At 38.3% G+C, this 25,751-nt stretch overlaps 1 protein-coding gene across 2 annotated transcripts in view; it reads right to left on the bottom strand.

Annotated features, from left to right (window-relative positions):
• Window positions 1–11,794: 11,794 nt before the first annotated feature.
• Window positions 11,795–25,751, bottom strand: part of meis1b (Meis homeobox 1 b) — a 52,897-nt gene continuing 38,940 nt past the window's right edge. The window contains exons 9-12 of one of the 2 annotated variants that reach the window (XM_058379078.1): window positions 25,669–25,745; window positions 17,384–17,442; window positions 16,394–16,483; window positions 11,795–12,610 (exon numbers count right to left, since the gene is read on the bottom strand). In XM_058379078.1, coding sequence (XP_058235061.1) covers window positions 12,336–12,610; window positions 16,394–16,483; window positions 17,384–17,442; window positions 25,669–25,745 — 501 coding nt within the window. In that variant the 3' untranslated portion in view covers window positions 11,795–12,335. Of the gene's footprint in view, window positions 12,611–16,052; window positions 16,144–16,393; window positions 17,443–25,668; window positions 25,746–25,751 lie in introns of those variants that run through there. The other variant, XR_009203544.1, reaches the window with a different exon arrangement.

The following is a 25,751-nucleotide window of genomic DNA, read 5'->3' as shown; positions in this document are numbered from 1 at the left end:
TGAAAATCGTGGTCTAATTTAATTTTCTGTAAAATAAATAAATAAATAAATTGATTAATTGATTAATTAATTGATTAATTAATTAACCATTGGGTAATTAAACATTGCTCCTGTTTCAGCATCTGATTAAAACTTAAATTTTCTTTTCTTTTTCTCAGTGAGAATTGTGTGCCTGTGCATCTTTATTTAATGAAATTACTGAAGAGGGAAACTGTTTTCACATTATCAGTCACAAAAACATATATACATACAGTACATACACACTCCCTATATTCACCTTATTCTCAAGCCCCTCTTGTGTTTACTGCTCCCTCACTTCCCCCTCTTCCTCTCATTCACACCTACATTACACCTACAGCTACAGGCATTAACCTGTGGAACAAGGCCTTTATGTATGAAAGTACTTCCACTGCCATGTTCCAATATATTAGATAATTCGTCCTAAAAGACTTTTTGGCCCAATCATTAAGGCATTCCCTTTTAATGTGAGCACTGTGGTGAGACAGGTTTGGGGCGATCTCTAACCATATGATTGTTTTCTCTGTGTTGTCTGTATGAAAGGAGGGGGAAGGCTTGCCCAAAGAGTGATCCCCAGGTGCTGCAGACCAGCCGTTGCACTTAGAAGCACTTGTTTCATCATAAAGCTGCAATAGATATCCAAATGAACAACTTTTTTGCATTTCATTGACCCCTGCACAGAAAATCACTAGTGACAATAGGTTTAGTGGGAGAGGAATAGAAGCTAAAAGAGAAGGCGGGAGTAGTGACAGTGTTGGCAAGCCCTGTGTGGGAGCAGGTGCCAGCAGAGAGGATAATAAACACGATACATACAACAAGATGGCTACTCACTCCAGCTAATGTCTTTTGGCTGTGGTCAGATCATCGGTCTCAAAATTCCACATTAACTTAATGAGCATTTCTTTTCTTTGCCTTCTAATTTTCTGTTTTCCCTTCTTATACAATTCTAGTATGAGTTCCATAATCTTCCTGTCCTTCTCTCTCACACTGCTGTCTTTTTCTGCTCCTGACCTGCACCCCTCTCTCTCTCTCTGTCTCTCTCTCTCTCTCTCTCTCTCTCTCTCTCACCAGTCAGGATCTTAATCAGCACCAGATGGACACAGTGTTGAAATTGTCCAAAAGGCTTGGAGAACGCAGGGAGCTGTCAGGCCTGTGGAGAGAGTGGAATTCTTCAGCAATAAAACTGGGATTTATTGCCTCTCTAGTCCCTGCTCTGATAAAATGTTCCTTTTCTGATAGAAGGAGGCCACTGTCCATTACACTCACCCAACTCCACTACCAACCTAAAAACAAGCTGCTGTCAGAGACCGAAAGCCTTCACGTCCCCTACCGAGCCAAATGAACCTGCTAAAATAGCCACTTTCCACAATAGGCCAGGTAATTGAAACCAGAATGTGGAGGATTTGATAAATAGCTTGACCCTGAAGGAATGTGCAAGTCATAAATTTTAAGTGCATTTTGGCTGTGCTGGATAAATGCATGTCTGTGCATGTACCTTTGTGTATGCATGCGTGTTCACATATATGTACAAGACTGTGTTTTTTTAATAATGGATATTATTCCTCCATGTTTCCTTCCTTCGTGGGGTTTAAAGCACATTTCCAGTCTATCAAATGTATGATTTCCAGATCAAATGCATGATTAATATTAGAATCTTATGGAGTTTGTTCATGTACTAGCTGGTTTAGATTAAATCACGTTGCAGGGCAAACCATGTGAAGTTCCAAAAGATGTGGCAGAGTTGTGCCAATTATATCCAACAAAATAAGTAATAGCATCTACAAATGAAAATTGATGTTAAAAATTGTGACTAATGCAGAGAAAAAAGGCTTGAATTGGAATGTGTCAACCATAAAATAAAATAAAATAAAATAAAAAAAATTGTCTATCACATTTTAATTAGGTTTAATTTTTAATTGATAAAAATCAATACAAATTGAAAAAATATAATATAAAGATATAAAATTTAATAATAATAATCATAATAATCATAATTATAATTTAATAATAAAATAATATAAAATATTCTGATCTAAAACAATTACATTTTAACTCATGTTAATGACTAGATTGTGATAAAAGGTAATTTACTGTTTGACAGATAGTTTAATCATGAACATAGAATTAAGTTTATATGATTCTGGCATATGGTTGCAGAAGAGTCAGGCTGTGTAAACAGAGCCTACAGAGGTGCTGCACATTGTGTTCTCTGTGATCCTCAACAAAGTCTTGTTTGTGCTAAGTTTTTGTCTCCCCATGACTATAATTTAGCATGCTAAATTATACAGCCATGCTAAAAGAACCTTGTCATACATGAAAGACTACCATGGGGTTCCCTGACTTGCTGACAGTTACCTGTACAGCCCTCTGGTGCAGGAATAAAATGAACTCTATTATGAGCCAGATGCATAAATATTTCCCTTCCTATTTTCCAAAATAGCTATTAATTTTACAAGTTTTATGGCTCTAATATTAAGTGCATGTGTTTTACAAGACATTGTGTCCTCTGACTCACCCCACAGACCCCCATCCCCCACCACACCACATCACTCCACCCACCCCCACCCCATTTTTTTGTACCTTGGGGAAGTAGGGAATTCACAGGCCCCTTTCAGACACACTCCTCCACATCCCATAACCTCATAGCCACCCTTTTTGAGAAACAACAGTGCAGTAAGTTGGGGTCCAGGAACAGGTAAATCCTTGTCTCCCTGATGGCATGCTGACCTAAGAGTGCAAAAACCTTAATCTTCATGACAAAGATGTCTATGCAATTAGTAATATATAGAGCAAATGCTATATTAATATGTTCTGACATCCAAAATAAAATGACCTTATGCAATGTATGTGCATTCATTCTGCCTTGGATTGATGTCTCTAAGATTTCTCTTGGCAGATCCAGAAGTTACTACAAACTGCAGACTAGTCTGACTCTGAATGTATCACTCTGGAGTGGAATTTTTAATGAATCAAGGAAGTAAACCTTGTGCATGTGTCCCTTTATGTATATTTAGATGCATGCAGAGAGAAGAGGGGACTCAAGATATGAAACAATCCAGGAATACACCTTGTCTTCTCCCCCATGGACAAATTGATGTCAAGCTGTCTGTCAAGATTAAGTGTCTGTTTGCTTTCTTTTCACATGTGGCTAGAGCACAAAACAGTTAGGGTCACCTCACTACCTTGTCAAAGCATCTTGCCCATGTAAGAAAAATGGATGAAAAGTAAACTTTGGGTGCCTCACCTGAACTTACTTTGCCTTAGCTATTATAGACATGGCTGAATTGGGGCTTTGCTGGTCATCTTCACAAGGACACTATCAAAGGGCCAGTTCCTGCAGCTTTGTTTTCCTGGCTGACGGGTTGTTTTCTCTCTAATCCACTGCATTAAGCCCCTTTCATACTTCCTTTCCTCTCCTTTGCTTCAGACCTCAGTCTGTGCTTTCAGAGCAGTCTTCATTTGCAATCCTTGATTATGATAGTGTCCCCACTGTCATGCCATGTTTTACTTAAATTAAATAAGCAGGAAATATTACCAAAAATTACTTTTAAAAATATTTAGTGTCAAGAAATCAGTAATTGTAGTAAATTTAGACATGGCTTGTGTTATAATTCTTTGATGGTAAAAAAAAAAGAAAAAAAGAAAAAGAGAAATGATATGAAATGATAAATTTATTAATAATTAATTGATCCATGCATGATGAGAAAACATGTATTACTGACCAAAATCTGGGTAAATAAACAATAAACAGTACATACATCTTTACAGAAATACAAACAGTAGTTTGCGCATTCATCTCCAGTATGTTTAACATGCCATAAATCTGGCCCTCTTAACAGTCCTTGTGTGTCTTAAGGTTGCCATGTCCATAATACCATATAACATAAGCACATTGTAGTTGATTGGTAGACATAAATATTGATGGCAGCTCAAACCCAGTTTAGCACCCAGCTACAATTCATCTGTAAACTGAACTGTTGCTGTCCAATAGAAAAATGTCAAGGTCTGGCATTTCAGGAGCAGCACAATCTTAAGCAGTACATCAATACAGCTGACCAATGCAGACAGGCAGTTTTGGTGCATAGCCTATGACCTAAAATGTATAAACTTCATTAATAAAAACATAAATACTAAATTATTACTTATTAAAGTTATTAAACATACAGAAGAGGCAAAATAACATTATTATAAGAAGTAAATGCTTCTCTAATTAACAGTATAATCTTATTTCTGAAGACTATTCACTTAATTATGTTGGATCAAATCAAGTGAAAAAACATAAACTTGGAGAAAATCGAAAGAAATCTGGAGTTTGAGACATGTCCTTTGGTAAAGGCTAAGGGAAAATAGACCACATTTTCAAGCAAACTATTTCCAACTATCTTCCAGTTATTGCAGTTGTATAAGGCAGGATAACTAAATCACATATTATAAATTATACATTGTGTATACATAGAGCACATGATTCAAAGATATTGCACATATTGAGCAAAGCATCAACAGAAGTTATAGATGAGAGTTGGCATAAATCAAATGTGGACATAAAATCCAAGTTTTACAAGGATATAGAAATAGAGTAGATCACGCTCCCTCTCTCTACTTCTGCCCTTGCCTATGAGGTCTACTCAGGTTTCTCACTCATTTAAGTGCTTTTAAACTTTAAAATTGCGTTTCGGTCATTGACATTCCATTTAGCAGCAGTGACCTTCCTTATGCAGACCCTAATAAATTGTGAGAAGTGTTAAAATGTGTTATAGTAGGTAAAACTACCATTTTTAACTTAAACCATCATGTGGAATAACAATGCTCCCCAATCAAGATTTGTTACTCTTATACCTTAGTGGACAGTAATATTAAAAGGGTGCATGGAGAAAGATGATACATCCTTGAATGGTCTAAACTATCAAGATATATGATAAGGGTTTTCTTTTTTTTTTGTAGTCCATGATTTTTGTAGGGAAACAGTTCACTTCTAAAATCTTCACCTGTAGGCAGATAAATTAAGACTGACTGAATGTGATAAAAATGGGTTCATGTAGAAATGTGGGTATTAAAAACTTTAATTAATTCAAAGCCTCTCTTGAGGTTCATGTAAGACACCAGTGGGGCCTTTCTGGTAAAATAAATCACAAATTTTGTGTTCAGCACAGTAGTGCACAGTAATTGTGATTTTAAAATATGTTAAAGGGTAACAAATTTTAGAAGAAAATTTTTGGCAGCTGGTGAGGCTGTTTTATAGTGTGAAATAATTGGTATACGTTCATAGCTTCTTTAGCTCTGCACTAATTTAGTTTAATTGGAAAATGTCTCAGCTGAGCTCTCTTTTGCAATCTGAACGCAGCTGAAAGTTGCTGGTAAATTCAAGCGCTTCTTTGAAACTGTAAATGTTGTTGGGTAATTATTTCTAATTAAGAAATTAAAGTTAAAAGTCTTATTAAATAAGGGTGCCTGAAAAGATGGGTTATCCGTTACATAATGCCAGATGTGATTCTTTAATTTCAGTACCTCGTGGTTGTGTTGGTAACGCTAATAAGCAACAGTAAACAACAACAAAGACACAAAAGTAGAGTCACTTGATTAACAAGCTTCCACTGGCGGTGTGAAACCGAAAACGCGACTCGGGAACCTGACAAGGCGAGAGCGCGTCGCCCCGACACACACACACACACACACACAAGGTAGAGGCGGTGGGCACCTGGTGTTGTGTTAGACCTCTTTAACACAGCTACGCCTCTGTCTGGTCTTCTTTAAAGTGGATTTCGCAGCTGGGTTGTTTTAGCGTCAGCGACTCAGCCACACACATACACACACCAGCGCGCATTCACTGTGCGGTATAAAGTCATAACCCATCTCTGTGTTCTGAATCAAAGAACCGTCAGAGGTGAACCTGTCAGTATTTATGAAAGTTGATATTGTCATGCAGCGAGATAGTACAGACTTGCGCGCTGTCCACTGTTACTACGTCAAGAGATGCCAATCTTTATTGAAACTATGCAAAAGACTAACATCCCCACCTCTAAAAACAGAACTGTGATTCTTACAAAATCAATTAGTTAATGATTTTATTAAAAATATTTCGTTTTAAACCCAACCCCAGGATGGACTTTAGTTTCTTGCAACGGTAGTAGATTTTGCACATAAGCCAGTGTCTTCGGTCGAATATGAATCTACAGGGTGTCCCAAACGTCCTTATATAAAGGGAAAATTACCCCCCTTTTTTGTTATTATATATATATATATATATATATATTTATATATATATATATATATATATATGGAGATTATAGGCATATTTAGTCTCTCAAGGAAAAAAAAAACTGGGGCACTTGTACTGTATATTAACTCTCTCTCTGAAGGTCATCTCGCTCTCTCGCGGCGGGTACAGCAGCTTCGGATGTCACCGTGCTGAGATCCGATCCAGTCGTAGCCTTTAATGAGCACCTGCTCTCCATGATAACACCAGCCAAAAACGCACTCACCATCTCCCTCCCATCCTTTCGTACGGTATGAAGTATTATGTTTCGGTTAGACAATAACCCCTCATGTTCTCGCCAGCTTTGATCTGAGAAAGCATTGGCTTCACGACTGTTATCTGGGGGCAAAGAAAAGCTTAACGCATAACTCCCAACGCAGCCGAAGTACATGGCATGCGTCTATTATCATCATTAGACTTTTTCTAATGACGTTTAATAATTATATCACTTGAAGTTCTCTTCGGATTAAATCCACGAATGTATTAATTTTGTAAATTATTACTTATTCTAAATAAACATATGAACTGTAACTCAGAATAAATTAATTTAAATACCCTAAAATAATAATATTGCATAGCTTTAAAAGGAAAATAAATAGACCCAAAATTAAAAAACCCAAAATCTAAAGTGAAAAAGGTCACAGGAGATGTTTAAACCAGTCAAATAAATTAAAGTCAAGGCGCATTGAAATGAAAATGCGCAAACAAAATTCGCTTGGCAAACCTATATTACATGCTGCAGTGTAGTAACTGTAGGTGAAAAGGTCGTGACACGTTAAGGTAAATATGTGAGTTGCAAGCTGAGACAAGACAGACAGCCCGAATTCCGCGCGCATAGCAGGGCAGTGATAAACCTGTGACCCACAACCACGTGGCCGCTCGTCTTTTATTTATGCTCACGGGCTAGAGTTGTAACCGAGAACCAAGGAACAAAAAAATAACTTATTCTGGCTACTGAATAAGGAGAAACGTAACAACAGGCATCCTCCAGAATGTGCTTATCTAAATTAATGAGATGCAATCCACTCATTGCGGTCCTGGGGTTAGCGTTTAATATATGTTTTTGTATAGCCTATATCGATATAACTTAATTTGGTTCTCAATTTAATAGACAACTGTTTTATTTTTCAACTATCCCATTCATACATGCATTTTAATTAGCTATGTCTGTTTTTACATGTAAAATCTGACCATGACAGAACCGTGTGAATTTCTAATGTTTGGCCACCATGAGCATAAATTCAGCAAGTCTTTAGAACTGTAATTTATGGATGGACATCATTATTTCAATGTGTTTAACCTCAGTTGTTGTTTTGAACAGGTTACACCTACGGGGTTTTCTTTTATTACATTTATCTACAAAATACTCATCCAAGATACCGTTTTCTTCGCTATAATTTGCAAGCATCAAAGTCAAAATTAGAGTCATATAGGATACTACTATCATTATTTTTTAATTTAAAATCCGTTTTGTCCCCAAATCTTTAGAGATCTATTTTGTTGTTTGTCAATCAATAATTATCATTATTTAAAATATTATTATAGAAACAGAAATTTGGCGAACAATATAGTGACCGAATAAAATGATATTAAATGAACAAACAGTAATGACCCCCGGATGCAGCGCCATGGTATCATTGATTACCGGCCTTATGAGATAATGCAATTACAAACATCAATACGATGCTGCGAGGGAAATCATTAAGTGGTGACAGTGATAAATGGCAGCAGAGAAAATTGTGCGCTCCTCTCCTATGGGGGCTCAGTGAATAGGGCACATGGTCACCATAGAGGACATCTAAAATAGCCCGAATGTGGCAGTAATTCAGGGTCTCTTAACCCAGTTCTAGGATCCCAAAGTCCTGGAAAGCTTAAAGCTTTTGTTACGCCCGAAACAGGGGATCCAATTCCTGAATGACTTGAACCGGGAGGTCCTCACACTAGAGGCGATATTCCTAGGTGATGTTTGTCCCGAATGACAAACTATCTTAAACAATAATGGTGTTGAAAGTGATATATTATTTTAAAGTTACTGTTAAAGTAGACTATATGGAACAGTGTGTCAAAGTAATATGGGATACCTGACTTAAAGGTCCAAAATAACATAATTTTGTCACTAATTTTTGAATGTATTTTAGTAGACAGTTTCTTTTTGCTCTACTATAAAGACACACGTGTCAGCTAAAAATAGTAAAATGTACAAAAATTAAAACAAAATATTGTTAAAGGTGTCATCTACATTTGTTTCATAACAACCTACCGGACGTCTTCACGTGTCAGGTGTCGTTCGTTTATAGTCAAAGAAATATAATAGTAAATTAAATAAATATTTATAACTGCTTTGGACGTGGTCACTCATTGTCATTCAAACTGTCATTGAACAAGAGTAACATTTGTAGTCGTGCATTTGCAAAGCTAGGAAAAAAATTATAAAAATATTTGGCTTGCATGAACAAGTTTCTGACATGCTTGATTTAATCGGTTAAACTGTTTTGCAGCTTAATACTTTTTTTTTTTACATTTTACTCTATAGACAATAAGTACAGGAAAAAATAAAAATAAATGTTTTCTCAGTGATAGAATAAATATTGGTTTAGGGCTAATTTAATTGAACTCTAAAGGGTCTGTATTAAACCCGTGTGCCAAACAATGTCGACATTGTACAAACATGATCCTTTTTCCCAGAAATGCGCTGCCCAAACAAACTGAACTGAATTTATCAGACGTTTACACAGCTCATTAAGGTTTCACTTTTGAATTGGTGTTGAATATCTGTGCCAAAGTACGCAGCAATATACATGTAGTCCTAAACAATTGTCCTTATAAACATTTACAATTACGTTGTCCAATCCATGAATCCATGAAGTTGCAGCCAATTAATATAAAACCACCACCACGACCACAATAATAATAATAATAATAATAATAATAATAATAATAATTATTATTATTATTATTATTATTATTATTATTATTATTATTATTATTATTATGTTGTTGTTGTTGTTGTTGTTGTTGTAAGTATTATTGCTAAATTGCGGAATTTTCTTCAATCACCTATAAGTAAGTAGTAGTACTAGTAGTACACTACTAGTAGTATAAGTATTAGCATTGGCAGTAATAACCTAATAACTTTGGACAGCGAGCAACAATCTGGTTCGTTTAGAAAGTCTTTCTAGGGTTTCATTTACTGCAGGTCATCTGTGTTCAGAGAATCCGTAAACACGACTAAGCTTAATTTCTTTCCATTTTTGGAATATAAAAGAGTCGCAAGTTTATAGTAAATACAAATCGAGCGTGTTTTATTATAATTTGGAACAGCGTTTATATTTTACGTATGGTCACGACTGCATTCATAAAAGGGTAGAGTTCCCAAAATTTGAGACCACAGGTAACTATAGCCTATTAGGCTGCAAACTCATTCTATTTGTTCTGTAACATAAACTCCCCAAATAATCGACTATTACGGGTAGACTTAAACTTCGTTTTGGTTAAGTATTGTAATGCATTGTTTTATATTAAGGTAATTTATTTTATTTTATTGTGTGTGTGTGTGGGTGGGTGGGGGTGTCAGGCGCATTAATGATATAAGTTATCAAGCGCTTTCGGTGTATTAAACGGGCTGTGCGTTTCCCCCTAAAGGACAGTTCTCCAGCTCCCCTAAAGAGGGCAGTCAAACATGGGATTTATCTCTCTCGTCTCCGGAGCGGGAATGGCGAACAGCTCAGGAATTCGAAGCCGAGTAGCTCTGAGCTGCTGTAATTAAAAACGCCCATTGGATTCTGCACAAAGAGTTTCTTACGAGTAAAACGCAAAACAATAAAATTCAGAAAAAGCAGTAATAACTCAGCAGCCACCCTTTTGTGATGTTAGATGAGAGAAGTAATGTTGATTTAGTGTGAGAGTTAAAACAACCCCTTTACTAGCCCCTAGCCAGAGCATTTTGTTTGTTTAGCATTATATGCTATTTTTGACTTTGTTTTGGTTTACTTTTAAAAGCGCGATTATTCCGACGAACATTATTTTGTGTAACTGAAATGTAGGCTAATATATCCAGAGGGAAAAAAGCCGTTGTGCTATTGCCAGGCGTGAGTCGCTGTTACAGAGGTATTCATCTTGTGCAGTAAGGCGTGGAGGGGGAACTAATCTTCCTATTTAAGTGTTTGTGGCAAATGTATCTAAATGAATTTTAATGCTAAACGGGGGATAATTCCTCCTTTATGCGTCAACCCTATGGTTATCCACTCGTCCACTGACGCATCACCCCTTCACAAGTGAGTTCCAGCATATGACTTTACACTAGGCATCTATTCTCTAGTGGACGACGAGGCACAGACCGGCCATTTAAAATCAGTTTCTCATGCGATCGTTTCTAAAGCTGTTGGTAAGAATTTTGATGTACAACACTTGAAAATAGAGAAAAACTACGTTAACTAACCTTGTAATTCGGTCACAAAATGGCAGGTGTGCCGAAAAAAGGATGTAAAGTTGGACAACCGTGTACCACTGCAAAAACCAGTGAGATATTATATGAGGAAAAATTCCTCACACTAGCTAAAATGCATCATACATGTATGCTAATAATAGCCCATATGGTCGCAATTGTCTTTTGCTGACTGCTAGAGTGACTGCAACATAAGTCCATAATCCAAGCTTGTAGCCTTCAACATCTGTTGAATACACATTATCTTGCCCCATTATAAGCAATAAAATTATTTTCAGTAATAATTTTGTCTTTCCTGAAAGACAAAAAACTCCACATGTATACATTTACCGTTACCTGCTTTCCCCAAGTGTTTGTACAGAAAAATTTATTAATTTACAATTTACACAATGCAGTACTCCAAACATGGGATGAGAAAATTAAACTGCTATCCCAATCAAACATATGATTCTGTAACTAATGGAGCTTCACTGACACACACACACACACACACACAGAGTAAATAAAACTATTTAAAGGAATTTTCCAGTGTTTCCCTAATCTCTAAATAAAAAAGGGATGCTGAGGCCAGTTGTTGGAACTGTAAAAACATTTATACATTAATATTATAATATGTGTTCTTTAGTTAAAAGTGTAAATATTTTAAGTTGCCTTCTCAGCTGTTTTCCCCAAATTTAAGAACTTGTGTTTATCATTGCAGTACAGATAGTACAGAAGTATAAATAATCAGAATTGCTTTTTACTGTGTTGCTAAGTCTTTCTGTAATGTTTATGATATCCTTTCAATGTATAACTTCCACTATAAGTGAATTTCCAGTTAATAAGCATAAACCTTTTTTAGCACAAGAACATGTGTCACAATTATTGACTGTGGCAATCGTGCATGTTACAGATGTGGTAGATATAGATTAGCTTTGAAAACATTGGAGAATTCCTTCAAGATTATTGAGCTTGTTTCCGTAACCGTCAGGATTTTTGATTATGCCTCAAACCAAGGGACCTTGGAGATTTTTTCAGAGTCTACCTCTGTCTAAGAAAAGCCACCCTCTCTCAGCAGAAGAAAAGGGCCTGGTAAATAATCAATGCAACCAATTATTGATTTATTCACATACTTATTTTTTTTAACGCAGGTGATTTAACGAGGGGGTCAAAAGTCTATGGAGATGGAACACACATAGTGTGGAAAGAAAAAAGTTCACATCCTTTTTTTAAAAAAAATCTATTAGAAACAACATAATATGCAAAACATTACCATTGCATTTACAATACTTAATTCCCAGTTCTTAAGTTCTTAAGTACAGTTCTCTGAACTTAAGTCCAAATGTAATTTTACAACAGTATACAGAACCCTCTCCTCCTTCTCCCTTAGGAGCTGATATAGCAATAATTTTAGACTTTCTCTATCTCTGTTTCATTCTTTGCAAAAGGGCACATGTGTCCCATGGTGTGCAGATGCTGGCATCTTTCTCATGTCCCGTCTGCACCTTAGAAGGAACTCAGTTTATGCGGCAAGCCAGCAAGTAATATTTGCTGGGTGAACCCCATAAGCAAACCAATCGCAGATCCCTGTCCTGATCACAGCTGTTTTTGAGGATCCATTTTTGTAGAAACATTTTGTAACTACTGGGCATTCATGTCCATGACTTGTGCGCCCATTGTGGGGTCTCCTGGGGGAAACATAGAGGGGCTGGAGGCTGACATGGGCATGGCAGGGTGGGCTGGTCCTCCATGCATCAACATCGCTGAGTGCTGGGGATGTCCAGGAATGTAGGAACATATCGGAGGCCCTGGCAGCAGCTGGTGGGGGAGCTGTGGGCAGCCATAGACAGGCTGGCTCATGCCTATGGCCGTCAGACTACTATGAGGCAGGTAGTCCCCTGGCATGCCCTTCAATCCTGTGAGTGGGAAGCACAAAAGAACTGCTTAACAAAACTCTATTTCAAATATGCCGGCACACTAACCACACCATCATATTTACACATTTATAGGAAACATAATGTCTTTGTAAAGTTTATACCATTTTAGCTAAGTAGCTACCTAACAATAAAAACTATTAAAAGTTGCTCTAAGTATACAGTTACTCTATATATATTTTGGTATTTCAATAATGGACTCATTATTATATAATGGGTCATCATACGTATTGTGGAAAATGTTATCTTCAGACTAGGGACTAGCTCACTGGACATAGCACATCAATCAGGGAGCTGTGCCAAGCACAATATTCATCCAGGCTGGTCACAATCACATTAATACAGGTTTATGGAACTAAATAGAACCAAATGATCTTGTGTTAATAATCATAATCATACTATCTATGGGTAAGACCTGCATGTATTTTATTTGAATATCTGATTGAAAAGATCAGATTTAGGAATAGGAATATATATATATATATATATATATATATATATATATATATATATATATATATATATATATATATATATATAGCACATTACTCCATTATTATCTAGTAATAAGAATTCCTGGGACTATTGAGTATGTGAGCTTAGAAAAGAATACAATAAATAAAACAGGTTCCTTAGGTTTCATGGTACAATTAGCTTCATTAAAACATACATGTTTTGTTTTCCGAAACGTTCATAATACTGACAAATGAACTGACATATGCCATACATTTATGCTCTACACCATCACTGTTTACCTCCACTTCCATTTATCTCTCTTTAAACATAATAAGCAAAGGTCTGTGGTTTAGTCTGAAGCCCCCTTTGAGAAATAGCACCATTGTGCTCAAATTAAACAGGAAAAGTGAAAACTGACAATGGGAGTCACTTGAGAGGATTTACATGGATGTGCGCAAGTGTGCCACAAGCATAAAAGGCCACTGGCCCCTTAGCAGTTCTGCAAAACCCACAGGAGCTTGCTGATCATTTCATTAACCAGTGCTGCTCACTTAACAGCTTTTGAATGACCACATTTTTGCCCTGATTTCTAAATATGTATATTAGGCAGTGCTATTTCTGATTGAACACTTTCACACTTTACAGAGAAAGACTCAACAATTCAAAAATTGCTGCTTTTTACCTCTTAATAAACCATTCAATACATTAAGTGGCTTGCCGTTGCATTTTTTTGGATTGCATCAAGGCTGACTTAACAAAGGATTTTGTGACCAATTCAGAGCTATATGCCCAAAGACCATGTTTTTTGAAATGAAAGTTCAGACTAGTGAAAGGTATCAGGGGATTTTGACCTTGCAGAAGGTTAACAAACTTCTTAATAATTGGGGGGAAAGAAATTGCAGACAAAAGGATTTCCTGCAGAGACAATGTTTCCAGTGAAGCTCACCAAAGCATACCAGCAGCATTTAGGCTTGAAAACGGGAAGGGGAGCAGAACATTTTCGTCTATGTATAAATAATGGTTTCACTGATCACTTTAAAATATTATATCCAAATTTAGGAGACACAGGGTCTTGAAAGTAAAAATTCTAAATTTGTGAAAGTAATATTTGAGAAGTAATTATATTTACAGGTAACAAAAATAAGTTTCTGGGGGAAAACAGCCATGTGCTTAGCAATCAAAGCCCCCTTCTTCTGCTTGAGCACACAGGATCTAAACTGACAGGTGCATTGTCTCCAAGACCCATAAGCTCTATAGTTGACATGGGTGGAAAGAATAATGCTCTCACTAAGATGGGTTAATTGGCTTTGATTTTAAGTAATGTTGCAATGTGACTGCTAGAAACACCTTAATTTCAGGTCTTGGGACTCCCTGGCAAATAACTGCTTAATCTTGCCTTAAGGAAAAATCCCCAACTAATGAAAATTGCTTATAAAATATAATGAACTCTTCGTCTCTTAATCAAATAAGATAACGTTTTTTCTGTAATAACCTATTAATTTAATTGGTCATGAAGTATAAAACACATCACTTACATTTAATTGACCTAGAAACTAAAGTAACAATATTTAAATTAGATAAGCTAGGAAATTTGAGTGATAAAGCCATAAAGACCAGCCATTCTCAACCACAGCGACATATTTCTGTCACGCTCTGGTTTCTCTCTCTCTCTCTCTCTCTCTCTCTCTCTCTCTCTCTCTCTCATTTACCTTCTCTCCCTTTAACCTATCTCATCTAAGATTCCACACATGGCCCAATTACAGAATTCAGCAAGCAAATTGAGGCTGTTTAAAGCAGGTTGCTAGCCAGTCTGCTGGGAACTATGGCAGCTGCTGAAATGCCAGAATTTGGATAAGGATACACTCTCCCTGTTTAGACACTCATACTGTCTGTCTGTCTGTCTGTCTGTCTGTCTCTCTCTCTCTCTCTCTCTCACACACACACACACACACACACACACACACACAGATAACAAGACAAGATGGATAGGAGCTTTAAAATAGCAAGGGTTGCATTATCATAATGTTTCTCTTGGTTCGGAACAGTACAGTCTAAGAAGTAGGATTTTTTTGACAACAGAAGCATTCTGTGCATGGCTGCATTAATGGTCTCTATTTTTGCATACTGAATAAGTCAAATCCATTTGTCACAGTGCTTGTGATGGCATATTTAATTTGGATATAGTCAATTAGGCCGGGATAAGCTGCATACCCTGCTGAGCACACCTCCATTTTGCACTCCTTCACTTCCTCTCCCTTTGCCATTAGTAATCCTATTAGGGCAGCCAGACAGGAAAATGGTAGACCAGGTCAGGATTGATGGAATCACCTTAAAAAAGTCTCACACTAAGAACAGATTCTTAATTTTGAAATGGCTGTGTGTGTGTGTTTTGACCAAGGGGCACAAGACTGTAGGGAAGTCATGAGGGTACTCATACGTCAGCCACACAGAAACAGATTTATGGCACGTTGGGATGCACACGTTTCTCTTGCTGCACTGTTGCTGCCTGCGTACATTTTGCCAATCAGTCTGTTGCTATGGTAACATCCCGCTAGCACCCAGTACTCCCCCTTCATCCAAAACCTCAACCTCAATCCCCCAATCCTCAACTCACCGTTCCCTAAACGAGTTTTCCTCCATCTCCTACACTCTCGCGCCTACCCTTTGCCTTAAGACACCAATTTTTCCCTCTGAATTCTATGATTCCATGCGCCATTTAATCATGTGGCTAAGAAAATATACAAGAGTGTTAGACCAGAAAACCGACAATTATACCACACCTGGACCTCACAAGATTAATAAGCACAAGATATTTATAAAAGAAAAATTTGAATCATTAGTAATAAAAAAATTTAATGATGCTTTTTCTCCCTTTTCATAAAATCATAAATCAAAAGGCAATACAAAATGAAAAAAGAAGAATAGTTAGAGTTCTGAAAAGAGATTAATGCCCTGTTTTTGTACTTACTTCCCCCACTTTGCGATTGGTTAACTAGAAGGTTACATGTAGTGCCACTGTCCCTCCATGCCCATATTCATGCCCATTCCACTCATAGGCCCTAGAAGGAGAGAAAACAATAGCAGAATGCCAGAGTATAAGAAAATAAGAATAAGCTTCAGAGTGCTAGCAGGAAAAGAATAAAGATAATGCCACGTGTTGAAAAGAGGATGAGGAAATGATCCACAAACCATGGGTTATACCTGTGGTAGAGTAAGGAGTTAGACAAGTGGCTGTACTAAAGCAAGAGAATTAGCATTGGTGGAAAGGTGCAAAATGGCAGGCTAGAAAAAGATACGCCAAGGTCTTACCAGGTGGTCTGATTCCCATGTGCTGCTGGCCATCCATCACAAAGCCTCCCATGGGCTGACCATCTGGGTTGTAGGGGGCTCCCTGACTTACTGTGGGTGAATTGGGGAGGGCACAGGACAGTGGTCAATTAGTGCTTTTAATTAAGTTTCTATTGCTGAGAATACATCATCTGCTAACAGGCACACAGGTTAAGGGTTCTTAGCCCAGTTTTTCTTCCTCACATATATGACTATGCATAATATATACATTTCCAATCAGACTTAAATAATAAAATTAAGATGGTACATGATTATGATTTAGTACCTCATTACATCATTAGTATCTTGAAGCAAATTAAATCCAGTCCACTGATAAAAAAATATTTAATGATCATTCTTTTCAACTATTCCTTATAATGCTAGAGAAGACTCCTTTTTCTTTTTACCTGTGAGCTATGGTGGATATATGCTGTTTGGAGGGAAATGGGAGAGGAGAGACTTTTTTTTTATCAAAAACAACAACCTCAATGTCAGTGAATGCCTTTGAACTTTCTTGAGTCCCCTAAAGCAACCTTGCTCTCTGAACCCCATTACAGCTCATAAACTTTAAAGCCGTCCACAACAAGCCATGCACCAGGGAAACTGCATTAGCAAAGCTTGGATGCCAAGCAAATTCACACACAATAAAAACATATTTAAATAATTATCCTCATTTAATTTCACATGTTTATATTATATTTATTTTTGTTAGACTCAAAACAGTTTTTGATTGGACAAGAGCTGTGGTATTTTACATCTAAACCACCGTTACAGTTTCAGTTCTTTATTTGATGATGTCTATTTTGCTACTTTATTCAGGACAGTATAAGGACTCTGAGCATGTGTGATTAATGCTTCGGATTAACTGAATGGACTTTTGTGGTCAGTCATGACCTGTGGTCCAGGCCAGGTGATGTATTTACCAAGAGGCAAACCTCTTGATGCATGGTGCATTTATTAGAGGAGACTTGCCTGCTCGGTTGGACTGGTCGATCATTGGCTGGACTATTCTCCTTCGTGCATTAATGAACCTGGAAAAGACAAAAAGAATTAAACAGCTTGTGTTTAGTTTTTCTTTCAGAAGGAAAAGCATCACTGCTACAGTGCAAAGTGTACAGTGGGACTAGTAAATATAGTTTGATTTCATGATGTCCACAAACATACAGTCAGCAGCCCAGCCTAAAACAGATCAGACCTGCCCAGGCAGCTAATCAGGGAGGTAAAGAAGGAGGGATTATTTTACTTTTCCCTTAAGACCTCAAGAGGGAGGGAAGGGAGTGTCACAGTGAAATCACCATGAACATAGATATGTATACTGAACTCACAAAGCTTAACAGCTTGTACAAACTTGCACGGCTTCAACATACACCACCTCAAGCAAATACAGCTAAGCCAACAAATGGCACTTTGCTCTTTCTCTCTGCATACTTGAAAGACACATCATGGTGTTTTAGTCCCCATTTCTGTTTCGACATTTAACCTTGTAACAGAAGTAGTTCATATGTTCAGGCCATAGATTTTTAACACACTTGGAGAGTGTCACAGGAGTAAATATATGGTTATCAGTGGAAAATATCCTGGTAAAATAATGTTGATATTCTCCATAAAAAGAAGTCATAGTGCAAAATGAATGTAAATGTTGGTTTCTTTTAAAATATTTTGAGTGTTTCTGCCAGTATGATAATTTTTCAAATGATCTTACCCAGCTCTGTACCCAGCTCAGCCTAAAATCCTTCTGCTGACCCTGTGACCTCAGTGACCTATGGGAGAGCAAGCTCAGGGATTCAGACTTGATTTATGTCCCCCTGCTGTTGCCACAGTTGGACACTTCCATTTCATCCTTTGATGGGGAATTAGTAGACTTTAAAGGAAACAATAGCCAGTCCTCTCTTTTCAGGAGAGTAAAAAAGTACAGGGAAAGAAAGAGAGAAGAAAGAGCAAAAAGAATTTACAGACAAAGGCAATTCATTTGCCCATCAGCTAATATCCCTTAATTAGAAAACATTTAAAATGTTTTTAAAATCCTGCTTTAGTGTCCATAAATTTTGAGTTGCCATATTATTACAAATATTACCAGTATCACTGTACCAGATCAAACATTACCTTATGGTTTATGAAAAAGAGAGCAGAAAAGGAATGTAGCGACATGGCAATACACCATCAAATGAGGGAACGTCTGGAGTTTTATCACCAACAGTGTGGGGAGCAAGGGGAGTCTTGGCCTAGGCATTCCATTTATTGCCTTCTCCTCTCTGCCTCCATCTCTGGCTTCAGGGTCAGATGCAGGTCACACTTGGCAATCTTCTGAGCTCTGCCCTTCATGCTCTTTCTGTCTTTCCCACTCTCACTCTGGGATTTTGTCCCACACTCTTTATTTTCCTCAAACTGAGCAAACAACTTGACTAATGTTGTTTATTTTCTGGACATCTTTTGCTAAAGGTATCTTAAACTTCCTCTCCCAGACCTCATCATATCTAGGGCCAGATGCACCACCAGACTGGAACAAAGAACACATGGTACACAATACCAGGCAGGGGACGGATGGAGGGGGGAGAGAGAGAGAGAGAGAGAGAGAGAGAGAGAAAGAGAGAGATTGAGGGAGGTAAGAGGGAGCTATAAGAACTGTGAGGAAAAAGAATGAATGGTCATGCTTTGCCTTGTGCACCAAGCACTTTAAGAACTTTAAGAAGCTGGTGAAAAGGGGGCTAAGAGTGTGTGAGAGAACACCAGTGCAGTGGCCCTTGGCTAAAGCCAGCGACTCCTTGGTTAAGAGTAAAAAGTTCACCTCTGCGCAAACCAGGCACATTATTGGGACGCATTTACGAGCTATTCAACCCAGCCACAGACAATGGGGGCCTATTTTGGAGCAAAACACCACCAGTGGTACCTCTGAAGTTGGGTGAAAAGAGTAGAGGCCAATGAGAAAACACAGAGTTTAGAAAAATGACTAAATAAAAGCTACTTATAAGTCAAATGAGGTACAAAATACCTTTTTTCTCCCCATCACCTCTGGTCTCCAAAAGTGTGTGTTTGTTACATACTATTTTGCAGACTCTTCCACAGAGATCATGGAAGTGATTTCTGTTTCGTCTGCAGGGGCCCTTATAATATCCCATTTTCATTACAAATGCCCAGGTGTAGCCCAATCGGCACGTGAAATGGCCAATTAAAAGCAAGAAATTGTCTTTTTCATCAGCTGCCTTTGTTGCGTGACCAATTAGGGGAAAGATCCAGATTGGAGATACAAAAGGTTATATCCCAGCATGTCTATCTAAATGCATATGAAGTAGGCCATTTTCCTCAGCAAGGCTTTTCAGCCTACTCTTCTATCCCCTCTCCAAATCTAACCTGAGCATGGTGGAAGTGTGTGCACAGCCACAGACAACCAAATTCACTCATAAAATCAAATTTCTACCAATGCAGCTACATTTACATGCATATTAAAATTCCACACAAGGGCACATTGGTTATGCTGGAGAAGAAGCTTGGTGATGCTTCCATACATCGGCACAGCAAAAACTGCACACTACTGCACACTAAAACAAATGAGAATGAGTACAGTTTACATATGGAATGTAATTATCATCAGGTTGATCTTTACAAGGATGGAGATGTTTAAATGAGACCATGTTATGAATTCACTGGCAGGTGATCTCATACACATCAACAGTGTATTTTACCCATTTGTCCACTATTCACACCCACTCACTTCCCCCATATCGCACTTCTCCAGTTAATACAACTTTTTTTATCCAAGTGTCCTCCAGATGTCCATTTAAGTAAGTAATTAGTTACATTAATCTTCAGTCACATGTTAGAAGATTACATTAATCTCCAGTCACATGTTAAAAGAGCATTGCTCCTTTCATTCTCATCTGGTGCTCAAAGTCATATAATTCTGCATATGCTCCTCCCCTGTGTGTCAAACAGGGGTCAGTCACTCTTGATGGGTTTAAATAAACCCAACCAGCTGTTTGCTGTACAGATTTCACAGACTTACACTCCTGACATTAATTCGCTCTCTTTCTCTCCCTTTCTTTCTTACTTTCACCTGTTCTTGTCTTCTCAGCACAGGTATACAATGATGTACATTCAAACATGTGTATGTTTTAATCCAAGATTTTTAAACAGGCTACAAACACACCTTGAACAAAAAGGCCATGATACATGATACAGTATCTTACATAGTTCTTCACAGCACTGCACCTTCCAAACTAAAGCTAACAGTATAGGAGTCACTACTTTGTTTTGCATTGTGCCTTGAATTGAACTTTATCCCTTCACTAAGGTATCTGCCTACATTCTCCTAATCAGAGAAAATGAGCGGAACTACGTTTCTTTAGATTTATCAAATACCTGTGACATTTTCATACTTCATGTCCATTTTTGACACTCCCCACCATTGATTTCAATTATTTCAATTGATTGGTCGCAAGTTTCTGGCTGGAGGAGCCCAGCTCCACTACTCTGTAGTATAGGGAACACAGTCTAATTCGGACCTAATTCAGACAAACAATCCAGGGATTACCTTGCTCTGCTCTTCAGCAGGTCTCTCCTGCCCAAAGAAAACAGTACTGATGCAGAAGGGGCTTTCAGGGAAGATGTCAGCCTAATCCTCCAGCGCCCATGTGGCTAGGTTGCTATTACTTCACCAACTACCCCCTCTGTTCTCTCCATCCTCCCCTACATGCTGCAATGGCCCAACTCCTCTCACCAAACAGAGTTAAAACCTTTCCATTAACAGCTGTGAAGTTGGCTTTTATGGCATAGGGGTTGCTGACTAGGGCCCCTGGGACTCACTTTATAAACACATGGCTGGTCAGGGAGATGGAAAGAGAGAAAGAGAAGGTGAGAGATAGAGAGGCACATAGGCAAACTGATAGTGTGGCTGAGGGGTGTAGTCAGGAATGCTTAGCTTTCATTTCAGAAGCAGGCTCACTTATTGGGATATATGAAGCTTGCTATTAGTGTGCTGAGCTATTAAAAAAAGCTGTTGCATGGTTGCTATTTAGATAGGTAGGTAGAGAGAGAGAGAGAGAGAGAGAGAGAGAGAGAGAGAGAGAGAGGGTCTTGCACTCCCTTGGAGCTGGGAAAAATTAGGTCATTTTTGGCAGCTTGTGTTCTGTTTGCTCTCACACCCCAGCCTAGAGAGAGAGACAGAGAGAGAGAGAGAGAGAGAGAGAGAGAGAGAGAGTATCTCATCTCACTCCACATATTTAAGTTAAGATTCTGTGCTTCATTTATTCATCTTTGGCTTTGGAGTCCTCTGAGCAGTTGGTACAAGGAGCTTGTTTTCTCTGTCTGGACAATAAAGACACAGAGTGCTGCAATATATGCTGGCACCAGTGTGTGGTAGCAAACACAGCTCATTGCAACTGAGTGTGAGGTAGAAGATATGGCTAAATAGCATGTTTTATGCCTCTCGCCTCATGGTTTCCATCAGGTCCTTTAGCACTGCCACCTCTCGCGCTCACCCCGGCAATAGACTCAAGTGACCAGTCTGTAAGCTAGCAGCCGCATAAAATATGTAAACTGATAGTACTCATTTATGCACATTTATTATAATCTTTTAGTAATTTAGACCTCTCTGAAAATGATCAAATAATACAGACTACACAACAGAGTATGGTCAGTGCCAAGGTTTTGATAATTCTGCTATTATTACTATAATTTATATCTTTAATGAAAATGAATTTGCATTCTTTTGATAATTTCTTAAAAGTGCACTCTTTGGCAATGTTTGGTCTGGACACAAGAACAGAAGTAAAAACCAAGTCAATGTTTTCAAACCTGGCACTGCATATCTACCCTCAAACTACCATATGTAGATTCCACCACAAGAAAGAGATAAACAGAGATAGAGAGAATTGATGGAAAATGTTGGCTGTGCCATTGGATGGTTCACAGACTCTGTTCAAATACACACACACACACACAGCCACATACAGTACACTCCCAAGCTCAGAAACAAAGTAACAGCAACATTGCACACATAACCTCAACACCCCCTAGTACCACACTGTATACACAAATATGTCCACCCAAACACACAAACACAATCTCATACACAGAGAACCACTCTAACTTGTCTGTTGTTGACATAATGCAGATAGAGATCAGGTCTGAGCAAGTGCAGAAATTCCAGTATGGCACAATTGTTAGCAAACACTCAAGAACTGACTGAGCCCAAATGCAGAGAAGGACAAACAATAAAAATACAGAGCCTCATCAATTTATGCTGGCTGAAGTTCATGCAGTTCATGGGGCAAAGCAGGAGAAGAGGTGTCTGGCAGTGTGTTTATGTTGTGAGAAGGGGTAAATACGGTTTAGCAGGGTGACCTCAGGTTGAGCTGTGAAATCTGCTTTAGGGCATGCACATAGAACACAACCCCCACCCCACACACACACACACACACACTCTTTATTCACAGCCCTGTAAATACTCTTATGGGTCACATACATGAAATGAGCATACAATCAGTGTCTATCGTGTTAAAACACCAAATCTAGAATCACCCAAAAACTCTGAAGTGACATAAACAACCATTAAACATTTATTAGAAATGCACAATAGGTCAGAGGTTATGTTTTCCCTCCAAGGCTAAAGAGGACTGCCAAAGCATACACATTCTGAGCATGGAGCAATCAGCTATAGCTTACACTGAACAAGTTTCAACTGCTTTTATCATGAACAGGCCTGGCTGTTAGCAAGGTGAAGCATGCCAATCATCTCTCTCTCTCTCTCTCTCTCTCTCTCTCTCATTCTCTCAGGCATAGAAACCGGATCCCAGGACGCTATTTCTCTAAAGTAGCGCCGCCACACTTCTCGCCATGCTTTTAAGACTTTCATAAAAGCCGTCTTATTGACAAAACAATCCATCCCTGAGGTTTAAACACCATCTTTAAGGGCATTATTAAATTCCGCCAGGAAGGGAGGACTGGACATGCGAAACCCGATGACCCACCCATTGATTTCACATCAGCGCTCTTTATGGAGCATTCTGAGAACACATACTTGCTCTGACTAAAAGATCAGAGACTAAAAGTCCTTTTTCTTCTCTCTCCGTCTATTCTTCTTTTCCTATTTTTCCCTTTCTCTCTTGTAACTGTAGTGGATCTACAGGTTTTTTCACTGTACTTTCTGTAACACAACACAGTATCTCAGTAAATCAACCTGAGCACAGTTGCCAAAAATAGATCTTGCAGTCAATCCACATTCTCCACCCACTGCTTGCCTGTTTCAGCTTAACATTGTGTGCTCACGCATGTGTTTCTGTTTCAGTGCTCATGTGAGCATAACTCAGTGTGCATCTTTTCCATGTGTGTGATCTATGTGTTTTTTGTATTCAGATTTTTCCCATGCACTTTTACATCTAGAGTGTCTTTGTGTGAGCAGCTACTTTTCAAATTTAAATATCGACTTTAAAATCACCCCAAAAGTCATGTTTGAACCACTGATTCCTGAGTGAACACCCTCTGCTGCTTTAGCATTTTTATTTAATTCCCAGCTTGTCGATACTCAGGGCCCTCATCAATAATGAACAACTACATGTGTGTTAACACATCTAATGCAGCATAGCTGATCTCTTCTTATTCCCCACATAGTCACAAATTAATGTGAATATAAGGATAGCACTGAATGCACATAAATTATCTAAATATTTTCAAATGAGTCACACTGAAAAATAAGTGAATAAAATGTGCATGTTTTTAAAGGGAGATAATGTTGGTTTAATCTGTGTTGGTTTAATCTGAGTGGCTGCTGTTGCTTGCTCCGTTTGATGAATTTCATCACTCTTGGACTGCTCAACACTGTGCTGGCCCTGTGTTTTGACTTGCCTGATAAATAGAATCCCAGCACAGGATGTTGCCTTTAAAATCAGTGGGTCAGGAGGTAACATCACCAGGGGTTGCCATGGAGACGCCCAATGGTGAGCTTCCTACCAAGCACAACAGGCCTATGGAGCTACAGATCCCGCATACTACCCCATGGAGTGTGTGTATATCTATCTCTCCTTCCTTCTCACTCCCTCCCTCTCTTTGTCCTAAGTTCCTTTCCATGTTTCCCCAGTTCCCTTAGATACATATAAGCACACTAAAACACACACACACATGCACACACACACACACAGTGTATAACACATTGTGTGTGGGGCACAAAAATCTCAGAATGGAGGGTTTAACATTAAACCTTAGGATTTAACCACCCTCAACTCATAATTAATAACACAAATGTGATACAATAACACACATACATGAGCTGCTTGTTTTTACTGATACAATTCCACTATTAGCCCTGGCATATAAGAACTGGTTAAATGAGGAACATAGTCATTTGACAACAAGTGTTCCAGGGCATAATCTGGCCAAATAATATCCCATGGGTTCCTGTAAGGTCGCATAAATTGATAACCTCAACAATATTCCCTGGTGTTATTTAGACTGTGCATCACCAATACTTGATTTGTGAAAATGAATCCTCTGAAGGCATATATGATGAGAACGTTGTCTCCAAGGCACCAAATTGAACAATGGCACGGATTATGTTGTCAGAAATTACATTTGCCATAATGGGCTCTAATATGTCTCCCATATTTCCAGTCTAGGCTGAGGTCCACATCCAAAGAGGATATATTAAACACAGGCTCTGCCTACATCCAGGCCAATTTTTTTTAAACAAAACCGATTAGAGCATTTTAATCTCTTAGAATTATAGAATATGTAATAAAAGCTTTCACACAGCCTGGGTGGGATTTCTTATCTTGTGACCTGGCAACCTTGTGGAAAATAAATGTGTGGCAAGACTGCAATCAAAAGTGCCAGTCTGGACTTGGTTTCAGTGGCCTATCCCACCTCTCTTGGGCAATTCGTTAGACATGGCTAATAATGGTAAGTACTTGCTGATGACCATCTCCAATGAAATGCAACCCAGGATGAAATCAGGATGATATTAGGGCTCCAGCATTGGGAACCTAGGAATCAAAGGATGTGCAGTACAGGCTAGTTTTTAGAAGAGGATTTTAAGAGACATGCAAGGCTCACTTCTCAGGGGAATAATATTCGGTTCACACTCAGAACACTGAGGCGTTGTCTCTTGAGATATCCTAGAACTATTCTATTGGCTGGATTGATGTTAAGGCAGATGAGGTACAAAGGGGAAAGGAAGTCAGGCTTTGGGGTAATAATTCAAATAATTAGACACTGCCAGAGGCAAGGCTATTGTTTGAATATAAATACAAAAAGTGCAATTCACTTACCAGTTATTCACTTGCAATATGGTAAGGCCAGTGTCTTGGGCCAGCTGTTTTTTCTGTTCTTCTGAGGGGTAGGGGTGCTGCAA

The sequence above is a fragment of the Hemibagrus wyckioides genome, linkage group LG03 (genome assembly GCF_019097595.1).
Source record: "Hemibagrus wyckioides isolate EC202008001 linkage group LG03, SWU_Hwy_1.0, whole genome shotgun sequence".
Lineage (NCBI taxonomy): Eukaryota > Metazoa > Chordata > Actinopteri > Siluriformes > Bagridae > Hemibagrus > Hemibagrus wyckioides.
The sequence above is the reverse complement of the archived record's forward strand: the minus strand, read 5'-3'. Positions and strand labels throughout refer to the sequence as shown.